This window comes from Lepidochelys olivacea (genome assembly GCF_965140295.1).
Source record: "Lepidochelys olivacea isolate rLepOli2 genome assembly, chromosome: 20".
Lineage (NCBI taxonomy): Eukaryota > Metazoa > Chordata > Testudines > Cheloniidae > Lepidochelys > Lepidochelys olivacea.
This window is the reverse complement of record NC_140430.1, coordinates 19,373,873-19,398,621: the sequence shown is the minus strand read 5'-3', so window position 1 is coordinate 19,398,621 and position 24,749 is coordinate 19,373,873. Positions and strand designations below refer to the sequence as shown.

The window sequence follows — 24,749 nt, the reverse complement described above, 5'->3', positions numbered from 1 at the left end:
CTTAAGCTTCCCCCTTATGCCATCCTCCCAGTGGGCGAGGACCCCACCCAGCAGAGAGCAATCTCTATGGCCGAGTCAACACTTGGCCTCTGTACTGTCAACAAGTCAGTTAGTGCCAGTCATGGTGAATTATTTTTACAATGGGGACTCTCGGAAACTGGACTGAGACCCACAAAATATCAGTTCGATGGTAGGTACTTTCAGCCCCTATGAACTGGTGACAAAGAGATGAAAGGCACCATCCTACATGCGCACAGATTATTTTTTTAAACCAAAGCTCCTACAGCAACAACCCATTTATTTTGATAGCCGAGTGTTACAACACACTGCTTGTTCAAACAGATGGTTCTAGTGTGTGAATCCTTCCTCTCTGCCGACAGCGTCTCTCTGGGATTTGCAAGAAGGAGTTGTGCAATGAGCTGTAATCTCTTCACCAAGGCGGGGACATGGGTTGGGGATTCTGGAGATAGGACATCACCACAGCAGAGATAGACAACCTGAATCCAGAGGAAGAAAAATCAATCATTTTAAAAACCAACCAACCATGAGGTTTTTTTATTATTTCAATATCCACCGTCATGTCTGGGTCTTGTACAGCATTAGCATGTTGGTGAACAATTCCCAGGGATTCCAAAGTACTTGCTTTCTCACCCATGCATACGAGGATTGCTCACCCACCCGGAAATGGAGCCATCTCTACAGTGGAAGGGAGCAGCTGCTTAATGTCAAACACTGTACAGTAACTCCCCACTTAACGTCCTCTCGCTTAACGTTGTTTCAACCTTACGTCCCTGCTCAATTACAGAACATGCTCCATTTAAAGTTGTGCATTGCTTCGCTATAACGTCATTTGGCTACCTGCTTTGTCCACAGCTGGCAGCTCCCCATCAGCTCCTCTACGCCCCGCCCCCCATAGCGCCTCCCGCCCACTGGCAGATCCTGTGTATCAGCACCTTTCCCCTCCTCCCCCGGCTTCCTGCCCACGGCAATCAGCTGGCTTGCAGCATTCAGGAGGCAGGGGAGGGAGGGGGAGCCTGTGCCCAAGTCCTCGCTCCTCCCTCACGAGCAGGAAGCAGGGGAGGGAGGGAGGAGGAGGGAGGACGTGGCATGCAGAGTAAAGGGGGAGGAGGGGGGGAAGAAGAGGTGAGTTAAGGGTGGGGACTTGGGGGAAGGGGTGGAGTGGGTGGGCCGAGGGTTGAGCCCCCCACCCCTGGTTCTTGCAGAGTAGAGGAAGCTGCCACTGCTGGTGCACAACAAGCTTCTCCTAGCCTACAGCACCTTCAGCCTCCTTGCCTGCCTCATTGTCTCCAGTGCCAGTGGGCTGTCCCTGTGTGGGGTAAAGTGAGGGCACCTCCCAACTATAGTACTGTACTGTACAGCAAAAAAAAAAAAATTTCCCTGGAACCTAACCCCCCATTTACATTCATTCTTCTGGGGAAATTGGATTCGCTTAACATTCGCTTCACTTAATGTCACATTTTTCAGGAACATAACTACAACGTTAAGTGTGGAGTTACTGTACCAGTTTTTGACGAGATTTTTCATCCAACTGGAACTGCAGCGTAGGTATTTAAGGAAACAGACTGTAGATTCCAGAGTTGGGAATTGGTCAGGACTTGGGTTCACAGCTCAGCTTTTAGGAAAAGATGCCATGGAATTTAATACCCAAGACCAATGAGACCTTGGTTTTGGATCTCATTCAAATGATGGCACCTCCAACAGACCAGCCCTCTATCACCAAAGCACCATGCTGGGGCGCTGGTTCATTGCTGACTAGGATGAAGAGTGCTCCGTACTAATCACCAACACCATTTTATCCCCATTTTACAGATGGAGAAACCACGGCAGCAGGAAAGTGTCAAAGTGTAAAATCATGCAGTATTAGTGGCAGAGTTGGGTACAGAACCCAGAAGTTCTGGCTTCTACTCCTCTGCTCTAACCACAACACGGACAGGCAGGCACATTTGGATGTATGTTTTCCATTCACATGGTGAGTCAATGAGACGGTAAAAGGAAGACAATGACTCACATGAAGCTGCTCATCATCTGTTTGGTGTCCTCTGAGCTTCTGGAGTTGGCAAAGCTAATGAAGGAGCAATAGACAGCAATCCAAGCACACCACTTCAGCTAGAAACACAGAGGAACTAATGTGAGAGCCTCAAAGTGGGCACTTACGGGATCTCTCAGGATCTTCAATATCTAATAATACTGGGCAAGTCCCAGAGCTCTTTAAAACATTCATTAAACAAAGATCACAACCCCTGCTCCCTTGTGAAGTTAGTTAGTTTCAGTACCATTTCACTGACTCGCCCAAAGGCACACAGCGAGTCAGTAGCAGAGCTAGGAAGAGGAACCCAAAGTCCTGGCTCCCAGTCCCCTAATTTAACCAATAGGACACACTCCCTCCTCCAGCCAGGAAGAGACCACAAGAGCCTTGACTCCCAGTTCCCTTTTCTACCCACTAAACACTCAGCCCGGAACAGAAGTTGACTCTTTCTCTTCCAATTCTATTTCAGTGCAATGGCTTAGACCACTCTAGGTCTCCCCCTCATCCATCCCCCAAATCATTTAACATAGGGAGGCTCTGGAATCCCTGTCACTGGAGGTTTTTAAGAGCAGGTTAGGCAAACATTTGTCAGGGATGGTCTTGGCATACTTAATCCTGCCTCAGTGGGCTGGGGGAACATGCACAAAGCGGGAGGGTCTTGGAGCCCAGGCTCCCACCTGAGCGGGAACGTCTGCACTGCTATTCTTAGCCCTGCGGCTGAGCCAACTGATCTGGTTCTGAGACTCGGTGCCGTGGGATTTTCTTTGCAATTCAGATAGACACTAGGTGATCTCCTGAGGTCCCTCCTTGCCCAGCATTTCTAGGATTCTGTGAAAGAGCAGCCAGTTGGTTAAGGGAACAGGCACGGTGAGGCTATGGAGTGCTGCAACGCCCAGCTGCACAGATGTCCTTTATAATAAAGAGCAGGCATCTCATGTTTGCGTCACCCTAGAAGGCATCTTATCTATGCAAGAGCTAATGTTCATGCCTTTCCTGCGCACCTTAAGCATTAAGCCGCACATGCTGAAAATCATCCCCAGCAGGTTCATGTAATCTGGAGTGGGATCTTCCAGCGTGGGGTTGTTCTCTGTAGACGGAGGCTTGTACCTACAAAGCAAGCGTGAAATGGCATGTTAGGAGAGAGAGGAGGGAGTGTTAACTCACGCTTGGAAACTATTCGCTCTCTTCTCCATAGGTAGCATGAAGATAAACAGGGATCTGCAGGGGTGTGGAATGGGATAAGGGGCCTTTCATCTCCAGGTCACTGGTATCAGGCCAGCCCTAGCTCAAGCAGACTGGGTGGCTCAGGGTGGGGATAAGGAATCAGACACGGGGGCTTTCTCATCTAGAGCAGTGGTTCATATCCACCCCCAGGCCTGAGCAGCTTAGTACACCAGGGAATGAGATGTGGAGCCTTTCACCTCCATTAACCAAGTCTAATGCAGGTAGAGAGGGACTTAAAGTCAGTCCCAACTGAGGTCAGTTCATGGGAAATGAGGTGGCAGGTTTCCGGTTGGTTGTGATTGGTGAAGGGGGTGGTGGTATCTTGGGAACAAGAATAACCTGGGGTGAGAGATGCCAGTATCTCCACTTCCCTGCTCTCTGCCATAACCCTCTGACAACTGGCCAGATTCCTGCCACCCACCCCTCGGGGTCCCGCTGGGCAACCCCACCGGACACAGACCTTGCGGCGATCACCCACCCCTCGGGGTCATAGAATCATAGAATCATAGAATATCAGGGTTGGAAGGGACCCCAGAAGGTCATCTAGTCCAACCCCCTGCTCGAAGCAGGACCAACTCCCAGTTAAATCATCCCAGCCAGGGCTTTGTCAAGCCTGACCTTAAAAACCTCTAAGGAAGGAGATTCTACCACCTCCCTAGGTAATGCATTCCAGTGTTTCACCACCCTCTTAGTGAAAAAGTTTTTCCTAATATCCAATCTAAACCTCCCCCACTGCAACTTGAGACCATTACTCCTCATTCTGTCATCTGCTACCATTGAGAACAGTTTAGAGCCATCCTCTTTGGAACCCCCTTTCAGGTAGTTGAAAGCAGCTATCAAATCCCCCCTCATTCTTCTCTTCTGCAGGCTAAACAATCCCAGCTCCCTCAGCCTCTCCTCATAAGTCATGTGTTCCAGACCCCTAATCATTTTTGTTGCCCTTCGCTGGACTCTCTCCAATTTATCCACATCCTTCTTGTAGTGTGGGGCCCAAAACTGGACACAGTACTCCAGATGAGGCCTCACCAATGTCGAATAGAGGGGAACGATCACGTCCCTCGATCTGCTCGCTATGCCCCTACTTATACATCCCAAAATGCCATTGGCCTTCTTGGCAACAAGGGCACACTGCTGACTCATATCCAGCTTCTTGTCCACTGTCAAACCTAGGTCCTTTTCCGCAGAACTGCTGCCGAGCCATTCGGTCCCTAGTCTGTAGCTGTGCATTGCGTTCTTCCGTCCTAAGTGCAGGACCCTGCACTTATCCTTATTGAACCTCATCAGATTTCTTTTGGCCCAATCCTCCAATTTATCTAGGTCCCTCTGTATCCTATCCCTCCCCTCCAGCGTATCTACCACTCCTCCCACTTTAGTATCATCCGCAACCCCCACCGGACACAGACCCCGCGGCGATCACCCGCCCCTCAGGGTCCCGCTGGGCAACCCCACCGGACACAGACCCCACGGCGATCACCCACCCCTCGGGGTCCCGCTGGCCAACCCCACCGGACACAGACCCCGCGGCGATCACCCACCCCTCGGGGTCCCGCTGGGCAACCCCACCGGACACAGACCCCGCGGCGATCACCCACCCCTCGGGGTCCCGCTGGGCAACCCCACCGGACACAGACCCCGCGGTGATCACCCACCCCTCGGGGTCCCGCTGGCCAACCCCACCGGACACAGGCCCCACGGCGATCACCCACCCCTCGGGGTCCCGCTGGCCAACCCCACCGGACACAGACCCCGCGGCGATCACCCACCCCTCGGGGTCCCGCTGGCCAACCCCACCGGACACAGGCCCCACGGCGATCACCCACCCCTCGGGGTCCCGCTGGCCAACCCCACCGGACACAGACCCCGCGGCGATCACCCGCCCCTCGGGGTCCCGCTGGGCAACCCCACCGGACACAGACCCCGCGGCGATCACCCGCCCCTCGGGGTCCCGCTGGCCAACCCCACCGGACACAGACCCCGCGGCGATCACCCGCCCCTCGGGGTCCCGCTGGCCAACCCCACCGGACACAGACCCCGCGGCGATCACCCGCCCCTCGGGGTCCCGCTGGCCAACCCCACCGGACACAGACCCCGCGGCGATCACCTGCCCGTCAGGGTCCCGCTGGCCAACCCCACCGGACACAGACCCCGCGGCGATCACCCGCCCCTCGGGGTCCCGCTGGCCAACCCCACCGGACACAGACCCCGCGGCGATCACCCGCCCCTCGGGGTCCCGCTGGCCAACCCCACCGGGCACGGACCCCGCGGCGATCACCCGCCCCTCGGGGTCCCGCTGGCCAACCCCACCGGACACAGACCCCGCGGCGATCACCCGCCCCTCGGGGTCCCGCTGGCCAACCCCACCGGACACAGACCCCGCGGCGATCACCCGCCCCTCGGGGTCCCGCTGGCCAACCCCACCGGACACAGACCCCGCGACGATCACCCGCCCCTCGGGGTCCCGCTGGCCAACCCCACCGGACACAGACCCCACGACGATCACCCGCCCCTCGGGGTCCCGCTGGCCAACCCCACTGGACACAGACCCCGCGGCGATCACCCGCCCCTCGGGGTCCCGCTGGCCAACCCCACCGGACACAGACCCCGCGGCGATCACCCGCCCCTCGGGGTCCCGCTGGCCAACCCCACCGGGCACGGACCCCGCGGCGATCACCCCTTCCCATTTAACAGGAGAATTTGCCCTGCCCCAAGGCTTTGGCTGTCAAGGGGCTGCCATGTGGAGCTCGCTGGCCGCTCGTCCCTCGGGGGCACGCTCCAGCCTTCCCTATGGGGCAGCGCCGTGGCCTCACGACGGGGCCCCAGGGCTGCCAGGCTCAGGGGTTCTCACACCTCTGTCCTGGTGACCCCCTGTCACGGAGCAAGCCTCGGAGTGCGACCCCCGCGCTGGAAACACCGTTTATCTGTTGAACGCCGTTATAAATGCTGGAGGCCCAGCGGGGTGAGGGGGGGGCTCACAGCTCGCGACCCCCCGTGTAATAACCCCCCGTTTGAGACCACCTGACCCGCAGCCCCCCACCCCGCCCGGCCCGCTCACCTCAGCACCTTGTTGGGCCGCCGGGGGTCGCTCATGCTGTTGCCGGACATTTGCTCCCGGGGGGCGCGGATCGGTGTAACACCCCGCGGCCCGCAGCAATGGTTCCGGGACACCCCCCGCCCCCCGCGGCTGGCCGGGGCGAGCCGGTCCCCGAGCCTGGCCCCACGGCGGGCGGGGGACGAGGCGGGGCCGACAACGAGCCCTGCACCCCGCGGCGGGTCCCGCTGGGAGCAGGTGGGGCCAAGCGGGGCGGAACCAAGGGAGCCGGAACCTGCGGGGCCAGGGGACGGGAATGGGAGGCGGACTTAGAGGCCCCTCTCCCCGGTGCTGCGTGGGGGAGAGGAAGCAAAGGGGGGGGCCTGGGGCTGGGGGGTGAGTGAGACTGATGGGCTGGGGAGGGCTCTGGGGGCTCGGGAGCGTATAGGGGGATGATTGAGCCTTAATAGGCTGGGGAGGCTACGGGGGTTGGAAGGAGACTAAGGAACTGGGGGCTGTAGGGGGCTCTGTAGGCGCAAGGCTGGGGAGGCCACGGGGGTCTCTGCAAGAGCTGGGTTGAAGGGCGCTGCACACAGCTCTATAGGGGATGGCTCCAAATGTCTGCAGCTCCATAAGGCTCCCTGGGTCTTAATAGGATGACCTCTGTGTCCCCGACCGCGCATCGAACCCAGCCACGGCCTAGATCTAGCGGGGGTTGGATTTTCCCTTTCCCTGCCTCCTGTGGCAGCAACAGGCACCAAATCACTTTCCTGTTGTTTCCTTAGCCAGGGCGGCACCAACCGCTTCCCCGAGCTTGTGAGCGAGTGTCTCCGGCCCCCAGGGAGACATCCCTAAAGCTGGAGTGTGGTGAGAGATTTGTAACCTGCCCCAGCTGACCCCTGTTGTGTCTCGTCCCCCCACCCCCATGCTTACAGAGTCCAGATCTCCCAGATTTAGCCACCATAGATACCGGCCGCTTGGGTCCCATCATGGCGTTTCCTGCACCGAAGCCCAAGAAGCCAGAGCTGCCAAAGAAGCTGGTGCAGAATCTGGAGTGCAAACAGGGAGCGGTCAGGGCAGTGAGGTTTAATGGTGAGTGTGTCCTCACGGGCCCTGTGAAGTGAGTCAGTGGGGTCTAGTGTGTTGAAATGAGGGCTAGCACTCCTGGATTCTGTTCTCAGCTCTGGGAGGGGAGTGAGGTCTAGTGGTTAGAGCAGCGAAGTCAGACCCGTGCGGGGCGTTTCGAGCCCTGTTGATGCCAGCAGATGTCAAAGAGTTCAGACTGTTAATGTGTTGCTTATTGTTGTGTCCTGGTGGGAATGAGGATGTGTCTTAGTGGAGATCTGCCCTTAGTTTCTTCCATCGTTTGGGGGTTGGCTTGGAGGGGGCAGCTGGGAGATCATGCATGGGACTAGCAGGGAGCCATGCGGAGCAAGAGGACAGCAGGGAGAAGAGCACCGCTGTGGGGTGGAAATGCTGGATGTGGGGTTAGTGCCCCTGTGGGTTACGCTGTCCCTTTGCATCATTCTCCATCCCGTCTCCTGCAGTGGACGGAAATTACTGTCTCACCTGCGGAAGCGACAAGTCCCTGAAGCTGTGGAACCCCCACAAGGGGACCCTCCTGAAGACCTACAGCGGCCATGGCTACGAAGTGTTGGACGCGGCTGGGTAAGGGCAGGGGACGGACTCTACTTCTCTCGTAACCCAAGGCACTTCAGGATCAAAACCACTGTAGAGTGTTTGGCACGCAAGTGGTTAACGCAGGTGGGGAAGGGTATTGGCGGAGTGAGGACTCTGGGGTTCTATCCCCAGCTTTGGGAGGGAGTGGTTTTTAGTGGGTTGCGTAGGAGGGACACTGCTGGGAGTCAGGACTCCTGGGTTCTATTATGTCACTGATATGCTGTGTGGAATGTGTCGTGCCCCCCCCATTGTGCCTCAGTTTCCCCCATCCGTAAAACGGGGACAGCTACGCTGACATGCCAAAGGGATGCAAAGCCTCATAGATGCACATCTGTAACCTCCCCCTGAGGGGTTGGATCCCAAGATAACACCTAACCTTGTCTCTCTGCTTCCCCCACAGTTCCTTCGATAACAGCCAGCTCTGCTCCTGCGGGGCCGACAAAACAGTCGTCCTGTGGGACGTAGCCAGTGGGCAGGTGATCCGCAAGTTCAGAGGTCACGCAGGGGTGAGGCCCATTTGGTTACTGCAGTGCTGCCCGGGTTGGGGGGTGCTGCAGGCTGATGTCAGCTGGCCTGTACGTGTGGGGAATGACTTGGCTGGGTGTGGGGAGCGGCCAGCCAAGGCCCAGCTACTCTGTCCCTACAGTTGCAGCTGGCTGCCCCATCACTTATTACATCAGGCCAGGGAGGCTCCCTTGCTCTCAGCCAGTGGGTGTGACAGATGGCGACCATAACCCTTTGTGCTACCAGGGTGGGGACTGAATCGAGGTGGTGCTGCCTAGGGAGCGCATAGACAGGTGCAGCAACTAAGTGTGGGCAAGGGGGGAGGGTTTTAGGATGGTGAAGCAGCTCAGGGTTACATTGAGTTGCTTGTAGGGAGCATTGGGAGGGGAGATGTGGGGGCTGTGGGGAAGCTGCAGTCAGGTTCAGGAGGGGCTGAGGGGATCAGTGTGGCTTGGGGGAGATGCTAAGGACCTGGGGTGATTGCTCGGGGGATGGCCCAGGAACTGCAGGGAGAGCACTCGAGGGCCACGCACCGTGTGCTGAACTTGGCCCCGGTTGTCCTTCCTGACCTGTCTCTCCATCCACAGAAGGTGAACTGCGTGCAGTTCAACGAGGAGGCCACCGTGATCCTGTCGGGTAAGCAGACCGGCTCCGAATCCCCAGCTGACTCATTGCGAGTCCTTCAGGAACTCCGTGGACTGGCAGGGCTAGATCCGGCCAGGCTGTTACTCTGAATCTGCTCTGTGCTCTCCTAGGCTCAATTGATTCCAGCGTCCGCTGCTGGGACTGCCGCTCACGCAGACCCGACCCAATCCAGATCCTGGACGAAGCCAAGGACGGGGTGTCCAGCCTGAAAGTGTCGGATTACGAGATCCTCTCTGGGTGAGGGGCGCTGCGTCAGGGAGGGGGCCGTAGACCCAAGTGTGAGTTAGAAGAGCCAGAGCCCCCAGGACCCAGACCAAACAGCCTTCATCAGGGTAGGGAGAGGCAGGTAACCTCCCCCACCAGGGATGTGCCGTCTCACGTTTGACCCTTGTGGGTTGCCATATTCGGGAATGGAGCTGATTCAGGGGCTTGACTCCCCCCTTCTCCAGCTATATTCCCAGGAGCTGCCCTGGGAGCACCCCAGCTGGGCCTGGGCAGTGTGTGTGTTGGAGGACTGGGCATCCCATCCTCTGTACTTGCCCTGTAACCCCTCCCCCGTTGCCCCCCCAGCTCTGTGGATGGCCGCGTCCGGCGCTACGACCTGCGTGCAGGGGAGCTGTACTCGGATTACATTGGAAGTAAGTGAGAGAAAACAGCTACCGCCAGGAGCCCTAGCCACGGAGCCAAGGCCAGAAGGGGGCGTGACTGCCTCCATAGCACAGGCCAGAGAACGTCCCTGGGTTCAGTCCTGCTTGTAGGAGACATCCCACCAGGACTTAAAGTTGCCAGGGACAGAGAATCCCCCAAAAGCGCCGCATGCAGTCTGGGCAGGAATGTCCCAGTGGGATTAAGATCCCCCCCACTGCTGACTAAGGTGTACTTGTGGCACCTTAGAGACTAACCAATTTATTTGAGCATAAGCTTCCGTGAGCTACAGCTCACTTCATCGGATCACTCTCCTTACAATGTGTATGATAATCAAGTTGGGCCATTTCCAGCACAAATCCAGGTTTCTGCCCCCCTCCTCCCCCCACACACACAAACCCACTCTCCTGTTGGTAATAGCTTTGGAAATGGCCCAACTTGATTATCATACACATTGTAAGGAGAGTGATCACTTTAGATAAGCTATTACCAGCAGGAGAGTGGGGTGGGAGGAGGTATTTTTTCATGCTTTGTGTGTATAAAAAGATCTTCTACACTTTCCACGGTGTGCATCTGATGAAGTGAGCTGTAGCTCACGAAAGCTCATGCTCAAATAAATTGGTTAGTCTCTAAGGTGCCACAAGTCCTCCTTTTCTTTTTGCGAATACAGACTAACACGGCTGTTACTCTGAAACCTGCCACTGCTGACTGACACCAAGTGCCATGGGGGAGGGGAGGTTGGCTTGGCTTGGCTGATTAAGGGTTAGGGAATGGCCTCTAGGGGGCGCCAGTTCCAATGTTGCTCCAATGTGGGCACTAGACTGTCAGGGAATGTGACACAGGGACCTTCCCCTCTAGGGGCGCTGGTTCCAATCCAGCCCTAGGGCAGGCTGGGTGGAGGTTGGGGGAAATGGGATGCTGGCTCTGATGCGGCCCCTAGGCAGGGGGTGGCTGGCTTGAGAGGTAGGCGAATGAGTCACTGGCTCTGATCCAGACCTGGCTCAGCTTTTACCCAGCACCCCCCTCTGTGCCAACTCCCGGTTTCCATCAGCTCCAGCATCTGCTGCTTTGTCCTTGCAGGTCCTGTCACCAGCGTGTGTTTCAGCAAGGACGGGCAGTGCACGCTGGCTGCCAGCCTGGACTCCACCCTGCGCCTGCTGGACAAGGACACCGGGGAGCTGCTGGGAGAGTACGTGACCCCCTCGCCTTCTGGCCGGGAGCAGTTGGATGCGCATCTTAGGGCACACTTCCCCTCCCCAGGCGCAGAGCTGGGGCTTAGCCAGTCCTAGGATCCTTGTTGCACAAGAGTCTCACGCTTGCTCTCTCTGGGGCAACCACTCTCTGAGTCTGGGGTCTTAGACTCCCCTCCCCCCCGCTGCAGCCTCCCAGCCAAACCCCTCAGGCCCAGCTCCTCAAAGGTGTTTAAACACCTGCCTCACTGAAATCCAGGGCCCCAGGAGGGGCCGCTCACTGCCCTAGGGCCCTGTACACAAGGAAAGGTGGCTTCAGGCCAGCCTGGGGCACGGCCCGTGGTGTAATCCAGCTGGGGTACAGCAGAAGGGGTTCCCCATTCTCCCCCATGCAGACCCTGTCTGGTGTGTTCCGCTCTAGATACACCGGCCACAAGAACACGGCCTACAAGCTGGATTGCTGCCTGAGCGAGAAGGACACGCACGTAGCCAGCTGCTCGGAGGATGGGAAGGTGTATTTCTGGGACCTGGTTGAGGTGAGGGGGGGCTGCACAGGGCAAGTCTAGCTTGCAGTGGGTAGAGGCCCCACTCCTTGCCCTCGGCATCGGGCCCCTCCTTTCCTAGCCACTCTCACTGGGGGCCTTTCTATCCCCCGCAGGGCTCCCTGATGCTGAGCCTGCCTGTCGGCAGAGGTGTGGTCCAGTCCCTGTCCTTCCACCCCAGCGAGCCTGGCCTGCTCACCGCCACCGAGGGGCATGTGCAGTTCTGGAGAGAGGAGTCCCACATGGTAGAGAAGCAGCCGCCAGGCTGTTGAGCTGCAGCATTGGGCGTCCCGCCGTCCAATCACACACGGACTCAGCTTTGGGGCAGCTGCTTTATTGAGCCATGTCTCCGAGTCGGGGCGGCCGGGACTCTACAGACTCTGTGGGGGAGCAGCAGCAGCGAGCCCCAGAGCAGCGCATGCAGGAGTGGGGTGAGCCTGCCTTCTTGCCCTACGCAGCAGCTCAGACCCCAGCCATGCAGGAGTCGTGGGCCTGCCCAGCACCGATCTACCAATCAGTGACCCTACAGTCCCCATCTAACCGCCTGGCCCCCCACTATCACCCCACACTCCAGGGGGCGGCTGGACACAGCCCCAGCTGGCTCAGAGGGCCTGGGAGACTTCAGAAGATACTAGGGGCTAACATTAATGGGGAGGCACCCCCCACCCCCCTAAGGGCTCTGACCATCCTCCGTCTGGAACTTTGTTTTTTTAAAACTTCCTCAAAATCCATCCCCCAGGGCCTGGGCCCGGCTACTGCTGCCAGGCGTCCTTTCCATCGGTCAAGTACCCCGCAGTGACCCCACTGCTTCAGCCTCAGCTGCCCCTGGTCCATTCCAGGGAGGGCACGACCCGTGCCCCCTGAGGAAACCGACACCTGGGCACCAGGTCCAGACAGGAGCTAAACTCTGGTTTCCCTGCTGCACAGACGCTGCTCTTGAAGAGCAGCGGCCAGTAAATCGCTCCTGGGCAGGGGCCGGAGCTCAGCCCTGCCGGGCGGTTCTCTCTCCACTGCAGAAGGGGGTGTTCCAAGCGCAGGTTAGAACAGCAGGCACCCGGCCTCTCCCCACGGGGGCACAGCTCACATCCCCCCCAGGCTGCCCTTGCGACTGTGCTCAGTTAACCTGCGCTCAGGGCGTTCTCCCCTCTGGGTCGCGGGGCGCGGAACACGCAGCAGGGCAGGTTTAACGCAGCTCAGCCGCTGATGTATGAGGGGAGCCGGGGGTGAGCTGCTAACCTCCGTTGAAAGCTGGCCAGCCAGATCTTCGCTGCTGGTTTCAGCTGAGGTTAACACCCGGGGTAGGGCAGATGTCCTGACCAGGTGGGATGGGAACACGGGGGTTCTTTCCCAAAAGCCGAATAATAAAATCGTGTTTGTTAAAACTTGCCATGCATCAGCAGGCCCGGGCCCAGGCCTGGCCATGCTGCCTCCAGCCACCCAAAGCATCCAAATCAGTAAATAAACAACTGGAAGGAAGAACAGGTCCCAGCATGAGTCCATGGGGCCCAAGGTGGATGTGGGTACGGTGGTCCGCAGGTGCCAGGTTCTGCCAACGCCCCAATGCACTGAGCATCACAGCCCCTGAGGGCGGGCAAGGCCACCCCCATTCTACCGGGGGAGGGGGGGTCAGGGGTCACCCAACGAGTCAGCGGCAGAGCTGGGACTCGAACCCAGGAGTCCTGATGCTCAGGCACGCCCCAGCCCTTGTGAATTTGGAAGCAGGGTGTTAAAGAGAGGGATGGGGATAAAGCCAGACCCTCCCCCACTTCCCTGGGATCCCAGGGCAAGCCCAGCACAGCCACAGGGCAGAGGCAGGGAGAGGTGCAGTGTCTGGTGATGGGTGGGGGTATGAACCTATTTGCTCCTGGGGCCTAGGACTCGACTCCCCTCCCACTCCGGACTCCCCACGCTGCATCCCAGGCCGGGGCTCTGCTGGGCCAGGGGTCTCAGTCATGCTGCTTCTCAGAGCCGAAGGTGCTGGCTTTCTGGGCGAAGGTCTCGGCCACCAGCAGCGGGAAAACCAGGGAGGCGTCGGCATAAACCTGCCACCAGGAGAGCGAGCGGGGATGTGAGTGCAGGCACCCAGATCCTATACCCCCGCCATGCCCCCATCCCCCAATCCCTCCAGCTCCCCATCCCCCAACACGGCCCACACCTCCACCCTCCAGCTCTCCATGCCCACCTTTACTGGCTTGGCGTCTATGCGGATCTTCCCCCAGGACACCGCCTCGTCTGGCCGCGCCCCCGAGTCGGAGCCGTCGAACTCCTGTGCTGTGTTAACGTAGACGGCGTAGTCAGCTCCGTTTCTCTGCAAGGCGGAGAGCGAGGGAGTGTGACACCAAGGCGGGTTTCTCCCAGCCCGCTCCCCCAAGCATGACGGCGAGGGAATGTGCCGTTTGAGGTTATAAATTTAATCCCCAAATAAAATGTTGGACCTAAAGCTACAGCACCGCTCTTAGATACACCTAGGTTAACACACATGAGCCCGACGGGGGGAGCAGGCGCGGCGGCCGGGCAGGTGGGCCCACCCGAGCCCAGTCAGCAGGGACACACCCACCCACCCACCATCCCAGGCCACAGCCCGAGCCCTCCCTCACCATCAGGTTGGCGTTGGCGATGTGGTGCTTGACAAGCCCCCCTCCCAGGATGATCATGCCTGTCTTCTTGGCGAAGATGGCCTGGGTGTTGATTAGCCGGAGATCTGCCGAGAGAAAGAGACCATGGTGACTCCCTTTTTCCTGCCACCCTCTCCCAGGAATAGGACCCAGGAGTCCTGCCCTGTCCCCTCCCCTGCCTTAACCATTAAATCCTACTGCCCTCCCCGAGCTGGGCTAGAACCCAGAAGCCCCTCTGTGCCTTGTCTGCGGTGGGAGGTCTCAGCAGGGGGACAATCTATATGCTCTTCGGTAATGCAGAGAGGGTTCCCAAGAGCTCAGTATGAAGGGGGTCCCCCCCACTAGGAATCTCCCCAGCACTGCAGGCAGGGGGCCTGCGATTCCTGCCCAGTCTAAGCCAGGGGCCTGGGAAGGGGGTGCTACACAGAAAGGACCACGCCTAGGGGGAGGGAGACAATCACCTTCCACGATGTCCAGCACCAAACCCGGGTTCTTGTAGGAGTGGAAGAAGATCATGTCCCCCAGGGATCCGTCCGTCAGGGCCGGGCTCAGCACCGGGATGTTGTTCTGCAAAGGGGCACGAGTGGGGCAGGGAGTGTGGGGTGGGGCAGAGGAGATGGGAGGGGGAGTTTGCATTAGATCCCCTGTAGAAATTAACTGGGGGTGTGGGAGGTAAAGCAACAGCCTTGTGGGGGAGAGTCTCCCTCAAAGTAGCGTTTGAGGAGGAGCAGGGCCACTATATTATGGTAGAGCCTAGACCCCCGCCATGCCAGGTGCTGCGCGGACCCCCCCAAACCTTTCCCTGACCGAGATCAGGGCCCCCGGTCATGTCAGGTACTGTGTGGACATATAGCAAGAGATGGTCCCTGCCCTCAAAGAGCTCACAATCTGAAGAGACAAAGGGTAGGAAGGGAAACCAAGGCACAGAGAGGGGAAGGGACTTGCCCAAGGCCACCCAGCAGGCCAGTGGCAGAGCTGAGAACAGACCCCAGTCTGGCCCAGCACTCACCCCACTGGGAAACGCTGCTGGTGGATTTGCCCCCCCAGGTTGAAGCCCCAGGGAACAGGCTGCTGATCCCCGCCCCAGACCAGGTGGGACCCAGGGGGCCATCATTATCTAGCCTGCTCTTAAAGGGGCAGCGCTCCAACCAGCTGGTCACCCAGGCTCTCCCAGAGAGGGACTCAGGGGTGGGGGGGGGATGGCAGTGTGGTTCAGCTAACAGTCAATCCTAGCCCAGAAAGGGTTAGCCAGAACCCCAGTGGGGAAATGAACAGGACCTCCCGCCCACCCAAATTTCTCCCTCACCCCAACTGACCTTCTGTGCCCAGTAATAGACCGATTCAGGGTTGTTTATTTCCTTGCCCAGCCGTGCGATCATCTTGGACGGGGTCCATTTCACAGCCTGCAGGACCCAGGGGTCAAAGCTGTGGTGAAACCCCACTCTCCTGCCTGGGCGACGCAACCCGACCTCCGCCCCCAGCTCAGAGGGAGTTATTGAGGTTCACGGGCTCATCCTCACAGCTCTCCCCGTTACGGTACGGATAGGGAAACTGAGGCACAGAGGGAAGTGACTCTCCCAAGGAGTAAAACCCAAGAGTCTTGACTCCCAGTGCCCACCCACCCTCTGCTCAACTCACTAGACCCCCAACTCCATTCCCAGAGCCAGGGATAGAACCCAGGCATCCTGACTCCCAGCCCCCCTTTCTCTAACCACTCCCCTCCCATCTACACATGCCAAGTATTTTGGCGAGGCGGGAGGATGTTGGGGGTGTTCAGTAGGGATCAGGTCAGAGACTTTCCCAGCATCCTACAGGCCCAGCACCATCCCTCCCCTGGGACACGGCCTCCCCTGATGCTTCCCCCACCCCCTATCTCTCACCTCCATGTTCTGCTCAGCGACCATCTGATCCAGGATGGGCATAAGCCAGTCTTCAAACTTGCAGTAGTTGTCGTTGGGCACCAGCAGGTTCCCGATCCTGGAGAGAAACAAGCAGGTTCAGCCCCCGGCCCCCTCAAAACCAGCTGGATTCAGCCTCTCCACGAGCCCCACTCTGCCCCAAGGAACAGGGACACAGCTGGCATTTCCTGATCCCCACAGATGCCCAGGGGAGCAGAGAGGATCCTGGCAGAGTGGCTGGGAGCAGGAAATGGAGCCTTTCACCTCTAGAGCATCAGTTCCTGACCCCCAGCCTCCCCACTCTCCTCCCTAGATCCCACTCTTCTCCCAAACCAGGGACAGAACCCAGGAGTCCTGGCTCCCATTCGCCCCCTACTCTAACCACTAAATCCCACTCCCCTCCCAGAGAACCCAGGAGTGCGCCCTCCTGGCTAGACCGGAGCAGCCCCCCTGGCCCCCCTGTACCTGTTGATCCCGCTCTGCCGAAGCTCCTTCCCCCGCAGGCTGAACTCCCCCACGTAGGTAGGTGCCAGGCATTTGATGAGATCCTCTTCCACGCCGCCTGCTGTAGTGACCAGCACATCCACCTGCGCGGCACAGGGACCCCGGCCTGTCAGAACCCCCCTGCTCTGGGGCCCCAGTGCTGGGAGCCCCCAGCTGAAGGGGCAGGGGGGTGGCCGCTGTTCGGGTGTTAGAGCCCAGCACTGGGTTAAGGAGGGATGTGGCAGCAGCCTGGGTGTCAGAGCCTGGCACCGGGAGGGGCCCTCAGGGACACAGGTGCTCAGTGCCAAGGGAGCACAAGGGACACTGGGGGGGGGCAGTGCTCAGCGACCGGGGGGGGGGGGGCATACCATGTTGTGCTGCACCAGGTAGCGGATGGTCTCGCGGATGCCCGAGCTGATGAGGTTGGAGGTGTAGCCCAGGAAGATGGTGCAGCCAGAGGGCTGCCGGCGGCAGGGGTTCAGGTGGGCGCGGGTCTCCTCCTCCTCGCCCAGTGGCTCCAGCTTTGCCGCGATCTGGGAACCGGAGCAGCCACATGTCAGGGGCACCCGGTCTGGCGGGTCGGGGCACTCACCCCCCCTACAGGTGCCCAAGCTACCGGCCCCCTATCCTCTGGCTCTCCTGTTAGCAGCCTCAAGGAGCAAAAGGGACATGGAGAAACTGAGGCACAGAGTGGGGCAGTGGCTTGCCTGCAGCAGAGAGGTACAGAACCCAGGAGTCCTGACTCCCAGCCCCAATCGTCCTGCTCTAACCACTCGACCCCACTCCCCTCCCACAGCCAGGGTGGAACCCAGGCGTCCCGGCTCCCAGCCCCCCTCACCATCCTGTTGATCTCCTGCACGGCCTGCCCGAAGCTGGTGGCCTGGAAGCCGGTGGTGAGGTAGGACTGGAGCAGGGCGCGGTGATCCAGCCCGCGGTCGAAGTCGTAGCCCCGCACCTGCAGGCTCTCCTCGGGCAGCCCGGCGCTGGGCTTCAGCACGGCCGCCACGGCCGCGGCCGGGAACCGCTCCCCGGGGCTCTCCATGGGGCCGGGGAGAGACAGGGCGGGTCACGGGCCGGGGCGAGCCCCGCCCGCCCCCCTTTCCGAGCCCCGCCCCCGCCCCCGAGCGAGCCCCGCCCCCCTTTCCGAGCTCCGCCCCCGAGCGAGCCCCGCCCGCCCCCCTTTCCGAGCTCCGCCCCCGAGCGAGCCCCGCCCCTCTTTCCGAGCTCCGCCCCCGAGCGAGCCCCGCCCGCCCTCCTTTCCGAGCCCCGCCCCCGAGCGAGCCCCGCCCGCCCCCCTTTCCGAGCTCCGCTCCCGAGCGAGCCCCGCCCGCCCCCCTTTCCGAGCTCCGCCCCCGAGCGAGCCCCGCCCGCCCCCCTTTCCGAGCTCCGCCCCCGAGCGAGCCCCGCCCCTCTTTCCGAGCTCCGCCCCCGAGCGAGCCCCGCCCGCCCCCCTTTCCGAGCTCCCCCCGAGCGAGCTCCGCCCCAGCGAGTCCCGCCCCCGAGCGAGCCCCGCCCTCCCCGCTCCCAAGCGAGCCCCGCCCCCCTTTTCGAGCCCCGCCCTAAGCTCCGCCCCCGAGCGAGCCCGAGCCCCACCCCCGCTCCAGGCCCCCGGGGAGCGCCACAGAAACCCCGCCCCGGCCCCCGGCCCGGCTCGTACCGGCGCCTCAGGCCCCCGCTAGCCCCGACGCCGGACTCCTGCGCCTGGCCGCCGCCATGTTGACCCCGGCCAGCTACGGCAGCGCCGCTGGGTCACGCGTGCGCCTCGGGGCGGAGCGCGTCCGTACTGCTGGACGCTGCCACCTTGCCCCTCAACTTCCGCAGCGCTGGAACCGTACGCGTGGGAGCCGCCATCTTGAACAGAAGCCGGTTACGGCGGCCCTCAAGGGTCAAGTGTTCTCCAACTCCAAGAGCCTCCTAGCTTAGAGCATCTGCAGAGGTTTCCAATGGGCTAGTCTCAGGCCCGACAAGGAGCAGCCCCCTACCCCGGTCCACAGTACACCCCTATACAGGTGCCCTATACCTAGAGTTGCCAACCTCCAGGATTGTCCTGGAGTCTCCAGGAATTAAAGATGAACCTTTCATTAAAGAGTATGTTGTGATGAAACCTCCAGGAATAAATCCAACCAAAATTGGCAACCCTATCTATACCAGACCAGGCCAGGCAAATCAGATCAGCTTCCCCTCGTCTGGACGCAGGTCTGGCACTACTCTTCCTGTATGGGAAGGGGAATAAGCTACACCAGCATAAGGCACCTTTATCCCAGTGTAACTGTGTCGACTCTAGGGGTTGTCCCATTTAGGTCATCTGGGGGACAGAACCAGCATCCTGTGCGTGTAAATGCATGAGCTGTTCCTACCTGTAGCTCACGAAAGCTCATGCTCAAATAAATTTGTTAGTCTCTAAGGTGCCACAAGTCCTCCTGTTCTTATTGCGGATACCGACTAACACGGCTGTTACTCTGAGACCCAGGCCCTGAGTCAGCAGCCAGCACCACACCGGGCTAAGTGGCTCCTGAAGCACATACCGGAGTCTGTTCCCTCTGAAAGGCAGCATGGCAAAGCAGCCCAGTTCTGTGCCCAGCTCTGCCGGCTGTGAGCGCAGACCAGCTCTCTGTTCTGGGGACCTGTACTCTGGGAACCATCAGCTCCAAGCTGGGCTTTCACAGCACAGAGACGGCCAGGAGGCATACATGGTGAATAGTGAGGGTAATTAAACACAGGAACACTTTGCCAAGGGTCCTGGTGGAGTCTCCATCCCTGACAGTGTTTAAATGAAGATGGGATGTTTTTCTAGACAATCCACTGTCCTTCAAATGGGAATTGAATCCTACCAGGGAAATCCCATGGCCGGTTAGACAGGGGGTCAGACTAGCTGATCACGCCGGTCCCCTTGGAATCTATGAACTAAGCCCGGCAATCCTGCGCTGGCTGGAACATGTCCCGTCATCCTGAGGCTGCCTGCAGCCAGGGTCGAAGGGCTCATTGCTCAAGCTCTGTTCACGGGAGCGGGCAACACCACACGTGCTACCCCTGCTCCCTTCAGCCACAAAAACGGGGGCAGGCTGTATCGCCTCCACCGCCCCAGCTTCTTTCATCTCTAGGTAGGCTCTTCTACTGCGCCCCATCATGGTGGTATCGAAGTTGCCCCTCTTCCTGGTTCCTCTCCCCCCACCTCTGCCCCTTTACCACCCACCATCACCAGCCGGCGCCCCCTGCCCGCCTGCCACTCTCCGGTGGGGCTGAGGTGTGGGGAGCAGTGGATGCGAGTCCCAGTCGCGTGCTGAGCTGCAGCCATGTGAGGCCCAGCCTGGACAGATCGGGTGTCCTGCTACCCAGGCCCCATGAGCAGACTTCTCCCCGCGCCCCAGCTCGCCTTTACGCCAACAGCCATGACCCCCGGGGCCCCAAGTTGGGGACACGGGTGAATCTCACCCATCCAGATGGGCAGGATGCCCGGTCAAAGGGAAGTCTGTCTTCAAAGCAGAGTGACCGCCGCTGACCTACAACCCTGTCTGCCAACCTCTGGGGGTGCCCTGCAGTCTGGAGGTGGGACAAGGCAGGATATCATGGCTGGTGGAGACCCCGGAAAGCCAGGGTTCAGGGTCCCTGCACAACCACCCCCTTTTCCCAGCTGCAAGGCCCAAGATCCAGCGAGGGACCCCCCCACATTCCTGCCCCATGTCAACATGGGAATGGGGAGGTGCTACAGCCCTGCAGCATCCAGAACTGCCCAAGGGGGACAGATTCCACAGCGGGGACTGCAGCTGTGTCCGAACCAGCCTGGCAGGTTGGAAATGCCCCACCCCTGCTGGTGGGTTAGAGCGGCCGTAGAGAAGCAGCTCCCTGCCCCCCAGATACCCTCGACCTTTGGAAGCAGATTGATTGAACTCCTGCCGCTCTTCCCAGGAGGACCCTGGGGTCCCGTAACACCAAAGGTTTGCCTGTGGTCTCATGAACACAGCAGTGCGAGTCAGGACTCCTGGGTTCTTTTCCTAGAGCAAGGAGGGGAGTAGGGTCTAGTGCTTAGAGCAGGGGGGGCTGGGAGCCAGCTGGGACTCCTGGGTTCTAGCCCCAGCTGTGGGAGGGGTGTGGGGTCTAGTGGTTGGACTGAGAAAGAGGGGATCTGGGAAGGACTCCTGGATCCCAAGGCATGATTTCCACTCTCGCCCCTCTTCCCCCACCGCGAGCCCTTCACCCCAGGCCTGGCTGCATTTCGGCTCCGGCTGCTCTCAGGGCTGAGATGCTGGAGCCCCCCTGCTGGGGAAAACGCTGCCCCAGCCCAGCAGGAAGTGCCCCCCTTAGCCCTGGAGCTGCAGCTACACTTTGCTGGGTGACATTTCGCTCTGTGCATGGCCCAGCTGGCTTCAAAGGCATCAAAACATGCGCGGCGGGTGGGGAGGCCCAACTGAACCTCAGCCTCTTGAGAGCGAGGGCAGGCAGGCGGTGGCCTGGGGAGGGAGGATAAATAGGGCAGAGGCGGGGGCATCGGGAGGCTGGTGGAGACTGACAGAAACGGGCAGCGATACAGCACTGGGGAGTGCCCCAGGCTGCAAACTGGGGGGAAGCATTTTGCCATCTCAGGTGAGCAGAGCAACCTTGTCGGGGGCGGTGGGGGGGTGGGGCAGAAAACAGGCCCTGATTTTGATCCCCCCTCCCCTAAATCGAGACAATGGGGGAGGCCGTGGAATTGACAAGAGGTTCGGATCAGAGCCAGGCTCAAATGCTGGTTCTCAGGACCGGAGGGGATGAGTTTCACTGGCGGCTGGATGACTCAGATGGCTCCTGCCGGCATTGGCCCAGCTCTGGAACTGCCGGTCCCGGGGGGCAGGAGCAACAAATAGGTGCAGGGATCAAACCCCAACAGTGTGTGTGACCCCCATCCTGAGCTTGGGATAGAACCCAGGAGTCTCAGTCTGGGAGGGGAGGGGGAGACCGAACTCCTGGCTTGGAGCCCTGCTTCTGGAAGGGGAAGCTGTCTAGAGGAAGGACTGGGTGTTAGCACTCCTCAGTTCTATCCCCTGTCCTAACCGTGGGGTCTAGTGGTTAGAGCAGGGTGGGGGTGGGAGTCAGGCGTCCTGTGTTCTAACACAGCTCTACCACTTGGTTGGTGACCCCAAGCTAAATCACTGCCATGCTCTGTGCCTCAGTTTCCCCACCTATTCAGTGGTCCTATTACCTGTGTTGCAGAGCAGATAGCAGGAGCGTGAACTAACTTTTCCAAAGTTCTCCAAGGCCCTTGGGCATCTGGAGGGATGGGAAAGGATTATTAATGTGACTATAAACAACATGCAGCGTGTTTGCACAACACCCAGCACAACGGGGTCCTGCTCCATGAGCGGAGCGGCTGAGCGCTACCGTAATACAGCTAATCAATAATAATGGAAGGATAAAGGGGATGGGTGCCCAGGCTTCCAGGCCCAAGATTTAGTGCCTGCCCCAAACTGTTGTTGTGCGCTGTTATATATCTGCCATGCCCCGCCCCAGAGGTGGCTGCATTTCAGCGGCAAGTCTTCAGCTCTGCTGCCATTTAAATGTCACGTGCTTTTCCCTGCTGCTTTGGTTCTCACGGAGCAGCCTGCGTGCTTGTGGAGCTCAGCATCTTCACCCCCTCCAGTTGGTGTAACCCAGCCCTCCTTTGCCCTGCAGATGTTGGGGAAGGCAGCCAGCTGCAATCACACAAGCCAGGGCCAGAGGGCAGTGGAGCAGCTGCGGACAGAAGCCGGGCTGGAGAGAATGAAGGTGACACGACCCCCCTCACAGTCCCTACACTGGGGAATTCATTTGGTGCTGGACTGGCGGGACCCAGCCTTGCCCTGCTGCTGAGGGTGAGACAGGAGTTCTGCCTCCAGGCCCCGGCTCGGGCTGAGCAGGACTCCTGGGTTCTGTTCCTCGCTCAGACTCTGTTTCTGCCCCACCCCCACTAGAAACCAGCCTGAGGCCTAACAAACCCATGTCATGGGAAGTAGCAGGAGAGGTGATGAACCAGCAGCTGCTGGCCAGCTGGAGCGGAAGATTCAAGGCCTAAATGGGGATGTAAGGCCCCTCTTATCCACACACACCTACCTCGGAAAGGGTAGGGAGGGCGAAATTGACATGGCAGGATCCCAGTTAGAGGGGATCTTTCACCTGGAGCCCCTTTCCTACACCCCTGCCCAGGGCAGCTGTGACACGGTTGTGCAGGGCGGTTCCAGCCCTGCAGCAGCCGGGCTGCATGCCAAGTTCAGGCTGCTCTGTCCTCAGGCCCCTGTTTACAGGAGGGAGTAGCAGGAGCAACACAGCGGGGAGCACGGTAATTGCCTGGGAGGTGGTGGCTGGGTCAGGCCAGCGTGTTCCTTTCAGGCGTGGTTTAGCAGGACGCAGGGCCCAGGAGAAAAACAGATCCTGCCAGGATCAGCTGCAAAGTCGGCTCTGAAAGCGGGAGGCAGTGGGGGGGGGGGGGCGTGGAGGCTCCTGGCCTCTTTCAGCTCTGCTGGGATGGGGCCCTACCAGCTGGCACCGACCTGCGCCAGGCCCTTACGTAAAGCTTACCATGGGCTCATTCTGCCCAGAGTTGGTTTCCCCCTCAGCGAGATGGTGCTTTGTGGTGGCAAACTGGCTGGGGTTGTGGGGCGGGGGCTGGAAGTCAGGACTCCTGGGTTCTGTTGCCAGCTCTGGGAGGACAGCAGGCTCCAGTGGTTACAGCAAGGGGGTGGGAATCACGAACTCACACTCCAGGACCTCCCCGAGACAGGGATAGAACTGGTTCCCAGCACTCCCCTGCTCTGGCCACTAGACCCCTCTCCCCTTCCAGGGAGGGTGCTGGGAACCAGGACTCCTGGGTTCTGTCCCCATCTCTGGGAAGCCCTGCAGGGTAAGGTCCTGACTCCCACTTCCCTCCCAGATCTGGGAACAGAACCCAGGAGTCCTGACTCCCAGTGCTCCCTACTCTATCCACTAGCCCTGACCCCCCTCACCCCGCTGTTTGGCTTTGCTCAGCTGCCTTCTCTCCCACTCTAGGTCTCCCAGGCAGCCAGTGAGCTGCTGCAGTACTGCCGGGCCCATGCCCAGAGCGACCCGCTGCTGACTGGTGTCCCTGCCTCTACCAACCCCTTCAGAGACAAGAAAACCTGCAGCATCCTGTGAGGACCCTGGACCTCCAGCCCGATGCGGACAACAGGCAGAGGCCTCTGAAGAGGGGAGCAGGCTCGGAGGGGGCATGACGGGGTTCCTGCTGTGTCCCACCCTATCACCCTGCTCCCCTCCCCACATCCAGGTCAGCGCAGGCTCTGTGTGCAGAGAGCAGGAGACTGTCTGACCCCTGGGGCCCGATCCCTCCTGGTGTAAATCAGGCGAGAGGAGGAGCAGGGAGTTGGGGGAAAAGCGTGGCCCTGCTGTAGCCGGGGGAGCTTTACCATCGCTTTCAACGCAGCCAGGCTCTCCCCCAGGTACAGCAATCCCCTCGTCAGTTACAGCCTCTGCACACAGCATGGGGAAGGGGAGCCAGGCCAGGCCTGACTGCAGGGCAGGGCTGGCCAGCCCCAGGGACAAGCCGGCCTAGCAGCCCTGCTGCCCTTGGGGTCCCCATTCACTCCATCCCCCTGGGGCTGGGGGGCAGACTGGCCACTGGACAAGCTGACCCCACTCTACTAAGCTGCCTCATCCCTGGCCGGAGGAACCCACGTTGGGGGTGAGCACAAGGGGGAGGAGCTAAGACCCAGTGGGTCATTCCGTTCTCAGCCCCCCTCCCTGGGGAGATGGATGCCCAACTCCGCCACCGACTCCGTGTGTGACCCTGGGCAACTCACTTCCACTCCCCCGTGCCTCAGTTTCCTCATCTTCCCAGGAGGGGGACTGGGAAGCACTGGGTTACTACAGTGATAAGGGCCTGGTAGGCAGACAGCTACAGCCTGCCGTTCCAGGGAGCCCAGTCAGCGATGGCAGCCGGTTCTGTTGGGTACTGGGCCCGGCCGTGCCAGCTCATTGCACACAGGCAGTAAGGCCCCTAGATCCACCCTGACCTGGACTGGATCAGACCCAGGAACCTCAAATTGCGTTTTGTCCATTTTGACAGTGAGCTCTTCGAAGCCAGGACCGTCTCACTTTGTGTTTGTGCAACCCCTGGGGCCCTGATCATGGCTGATGCTCTCAAAACACCCCTCCTAATAAAGCATCTGCAGCCCAGTTCCCCCCAGTGCCAAGTGCTTCACTTAGCTTACAGATCGAAGCTAGCCTGGGTCCTTTCGTCTCCTACTTGGCTGGTGCCGGGAGG

The 24,749-nt window shown here is 59.8% G+C and overlaps 3 protein-coding genes across 6 annotated transcripts; 1 reads left to right on the top strand and 2 right to left on the bottom strand.

Annotated features, from left to right (window-relative positions):
• Nucleotides 1-278: 278 nt before the first annotated feature.
• On the bottom strand, nucleotides 279-6,453 carry LOC311510439 (PAT complex subunit Asterix). The gene is made up of 4 exons (XM_084610101.1): nucleotides 6,324-6,453; nucleotides 3,049-3,154; nucleotides 2,030-2,127; nucleotides 279-497 (listed from the first exon to the last, which is right to left on the bottom strand). Exons 1-4 carry the CDS (start codon nucleotides 6,371-6,373, stop codon nucleotides 431-433), a joined length of 321 nt encoding a protein of 106 aa, XP_084466227.1. The 5' UTR covers nucleotides 6,374-6,453; the 3' UTR covers nucleotides 279-430.
• On the top strand, nucleotides 6,357-12,986 carry LOC311510436 (WD repeat domain-containing protein 83-like; the record flags this gene model as incomplete). 2 transcript variants are annotated; one of them, XM_084610094.1, is made up of 10 exons in its annotated part: nucleotides 6,357-6,557; nucleotides 7,235-7,391; nucleotides 7,847-7,967; nucleotides 8,380-8,485; nucleotides 9,071-9,119; nucleotides 9,239-9,365; nucleotides 9,699-9,766; nucleotides 10,854-10,962; nucleotides 11,385-11,499; nucleotides 11,622-12,986. In XM_084610094.1, the coding sequence occupies 10 exons, from the start codon at nucleotides 6,357-6,359 to the stop codon at nucleotides 11,775-11,777; spliced, it is 1,209 nt and encodes a 402-aa protein (XP_084466220.1). In that variant the 3' UTR covers nucleotides 11,778-12,986. The 2 variants fall into 2 exon arrangements, with proteins under 2 accessions (XP_084466220.1, XP_084466221.1); XM_084610095.1 differs by lacking the exon at nucleotides 6,357-6,557 and adding an exon at nucleotides 6,645-6,695.
• On the bottom strand, nucleotides 11,824-18,316 carry DHPS (deoxyhypusine synthase). Of its 3 annotated transcripts, XM_084610097.1 has the most exons (10): nucleotides 18,159-18,316; nucleotides 17,340-17,537; nucleotides 16,870-17,034; nucleotides 16,484-16,605; nucleotides 16,001-16,097; nucleotides 15,437-15,523; nucleotides 14,582-14,687; nucleotides 14,103-14,206; nucleotides 13,688-13,813; nucleotides 11,824-13,547 (listed from the first exon to the last, which is right to left on the bottom strand). In XM_084610097.1, the coding sequence occupies exons 2-10, from the start codon at nucleotides 17,340-17,342 to the stop codon at nucleotides 13,452-13,454; spliced, it is 906 nt and encodes a 301-aa protein (XP_084466223.1). In that variant the 5' UTR covers nucleotides 17,343-17,537; nucleotides 18,159-18,316; the 3' UTR covers nucleotides 11,824-13,451. The 3 variants fall into 3 exon arrangements, with proteins under 3 accessions (XP_084466223.1, XP_084466224.1, XP_084466222.1); XM_084610098.1 differs by lacking the exon at nucleotides 17,340-17,537 and having other exon boundaries at nucleotides 18,159-18,311; XM_084610096.1 differs by lacking the exon at nucleotides 18,159-18,316 and having other exon boundaries at nucleotides 17,340-17,610.
• Nucleotides 18,317-24,749: the final 6,433 nt, after the last annotated feature.

What these genes read in the sequence shown, in the direction of transcription:
- DHPS (XM_084610096.1), bottom strand. Translation starts at nt 17,543, where the DNA reads ATGGAGAGCCCCGGGGAGCGGTTCCCGGCCGCGGCCGTGGCGGCCGTG. An exon ending in TCGCCAACGCCAACCTGATG is followed by an intron (nt 13,814 to 14,102) that starts GTGAGGGAGGGC and finishes TCCGCCTTGCAG; the next exon opens with AGAAACGGAGCTGACTACGC. An exon ending in TAGACGCCAAGCCAGTAAAG is followed by an intron (nt 13,548 to 13,687) that starts GTGGGCATGGAG and finishes TCCTGGTGGCAG; the next exon opens with GTTTATGCCGACGCCTCCCT.
- LOC311510439 (XM_084610101.1), bottom strand. Translation starts at nt 6,373, where the DNA reads ATGTCCGGCAACAGCATGAGCGACCCCCGGCGGCCCAACAAGGTGCTG. An exon ending in CGGCCCAACAAGGTGCTGAG is followed by an intron (nt 3,155 to 6,323) that starts GTGAGCGGGCCG and finishes CTTGCTTTGTAG; the next exon opens with GTACAAGCCTCCGTCTACAG. An exon ending in TGTGCGGCTTAATGCTTAAG is followed by an intron (nt 2,128 to 3,048) that starts GTGCGCAGGAAA and finishes CTGTGTTTCTAG; the next exon opens with CTGAAGTGGTGTGCTTGGAT.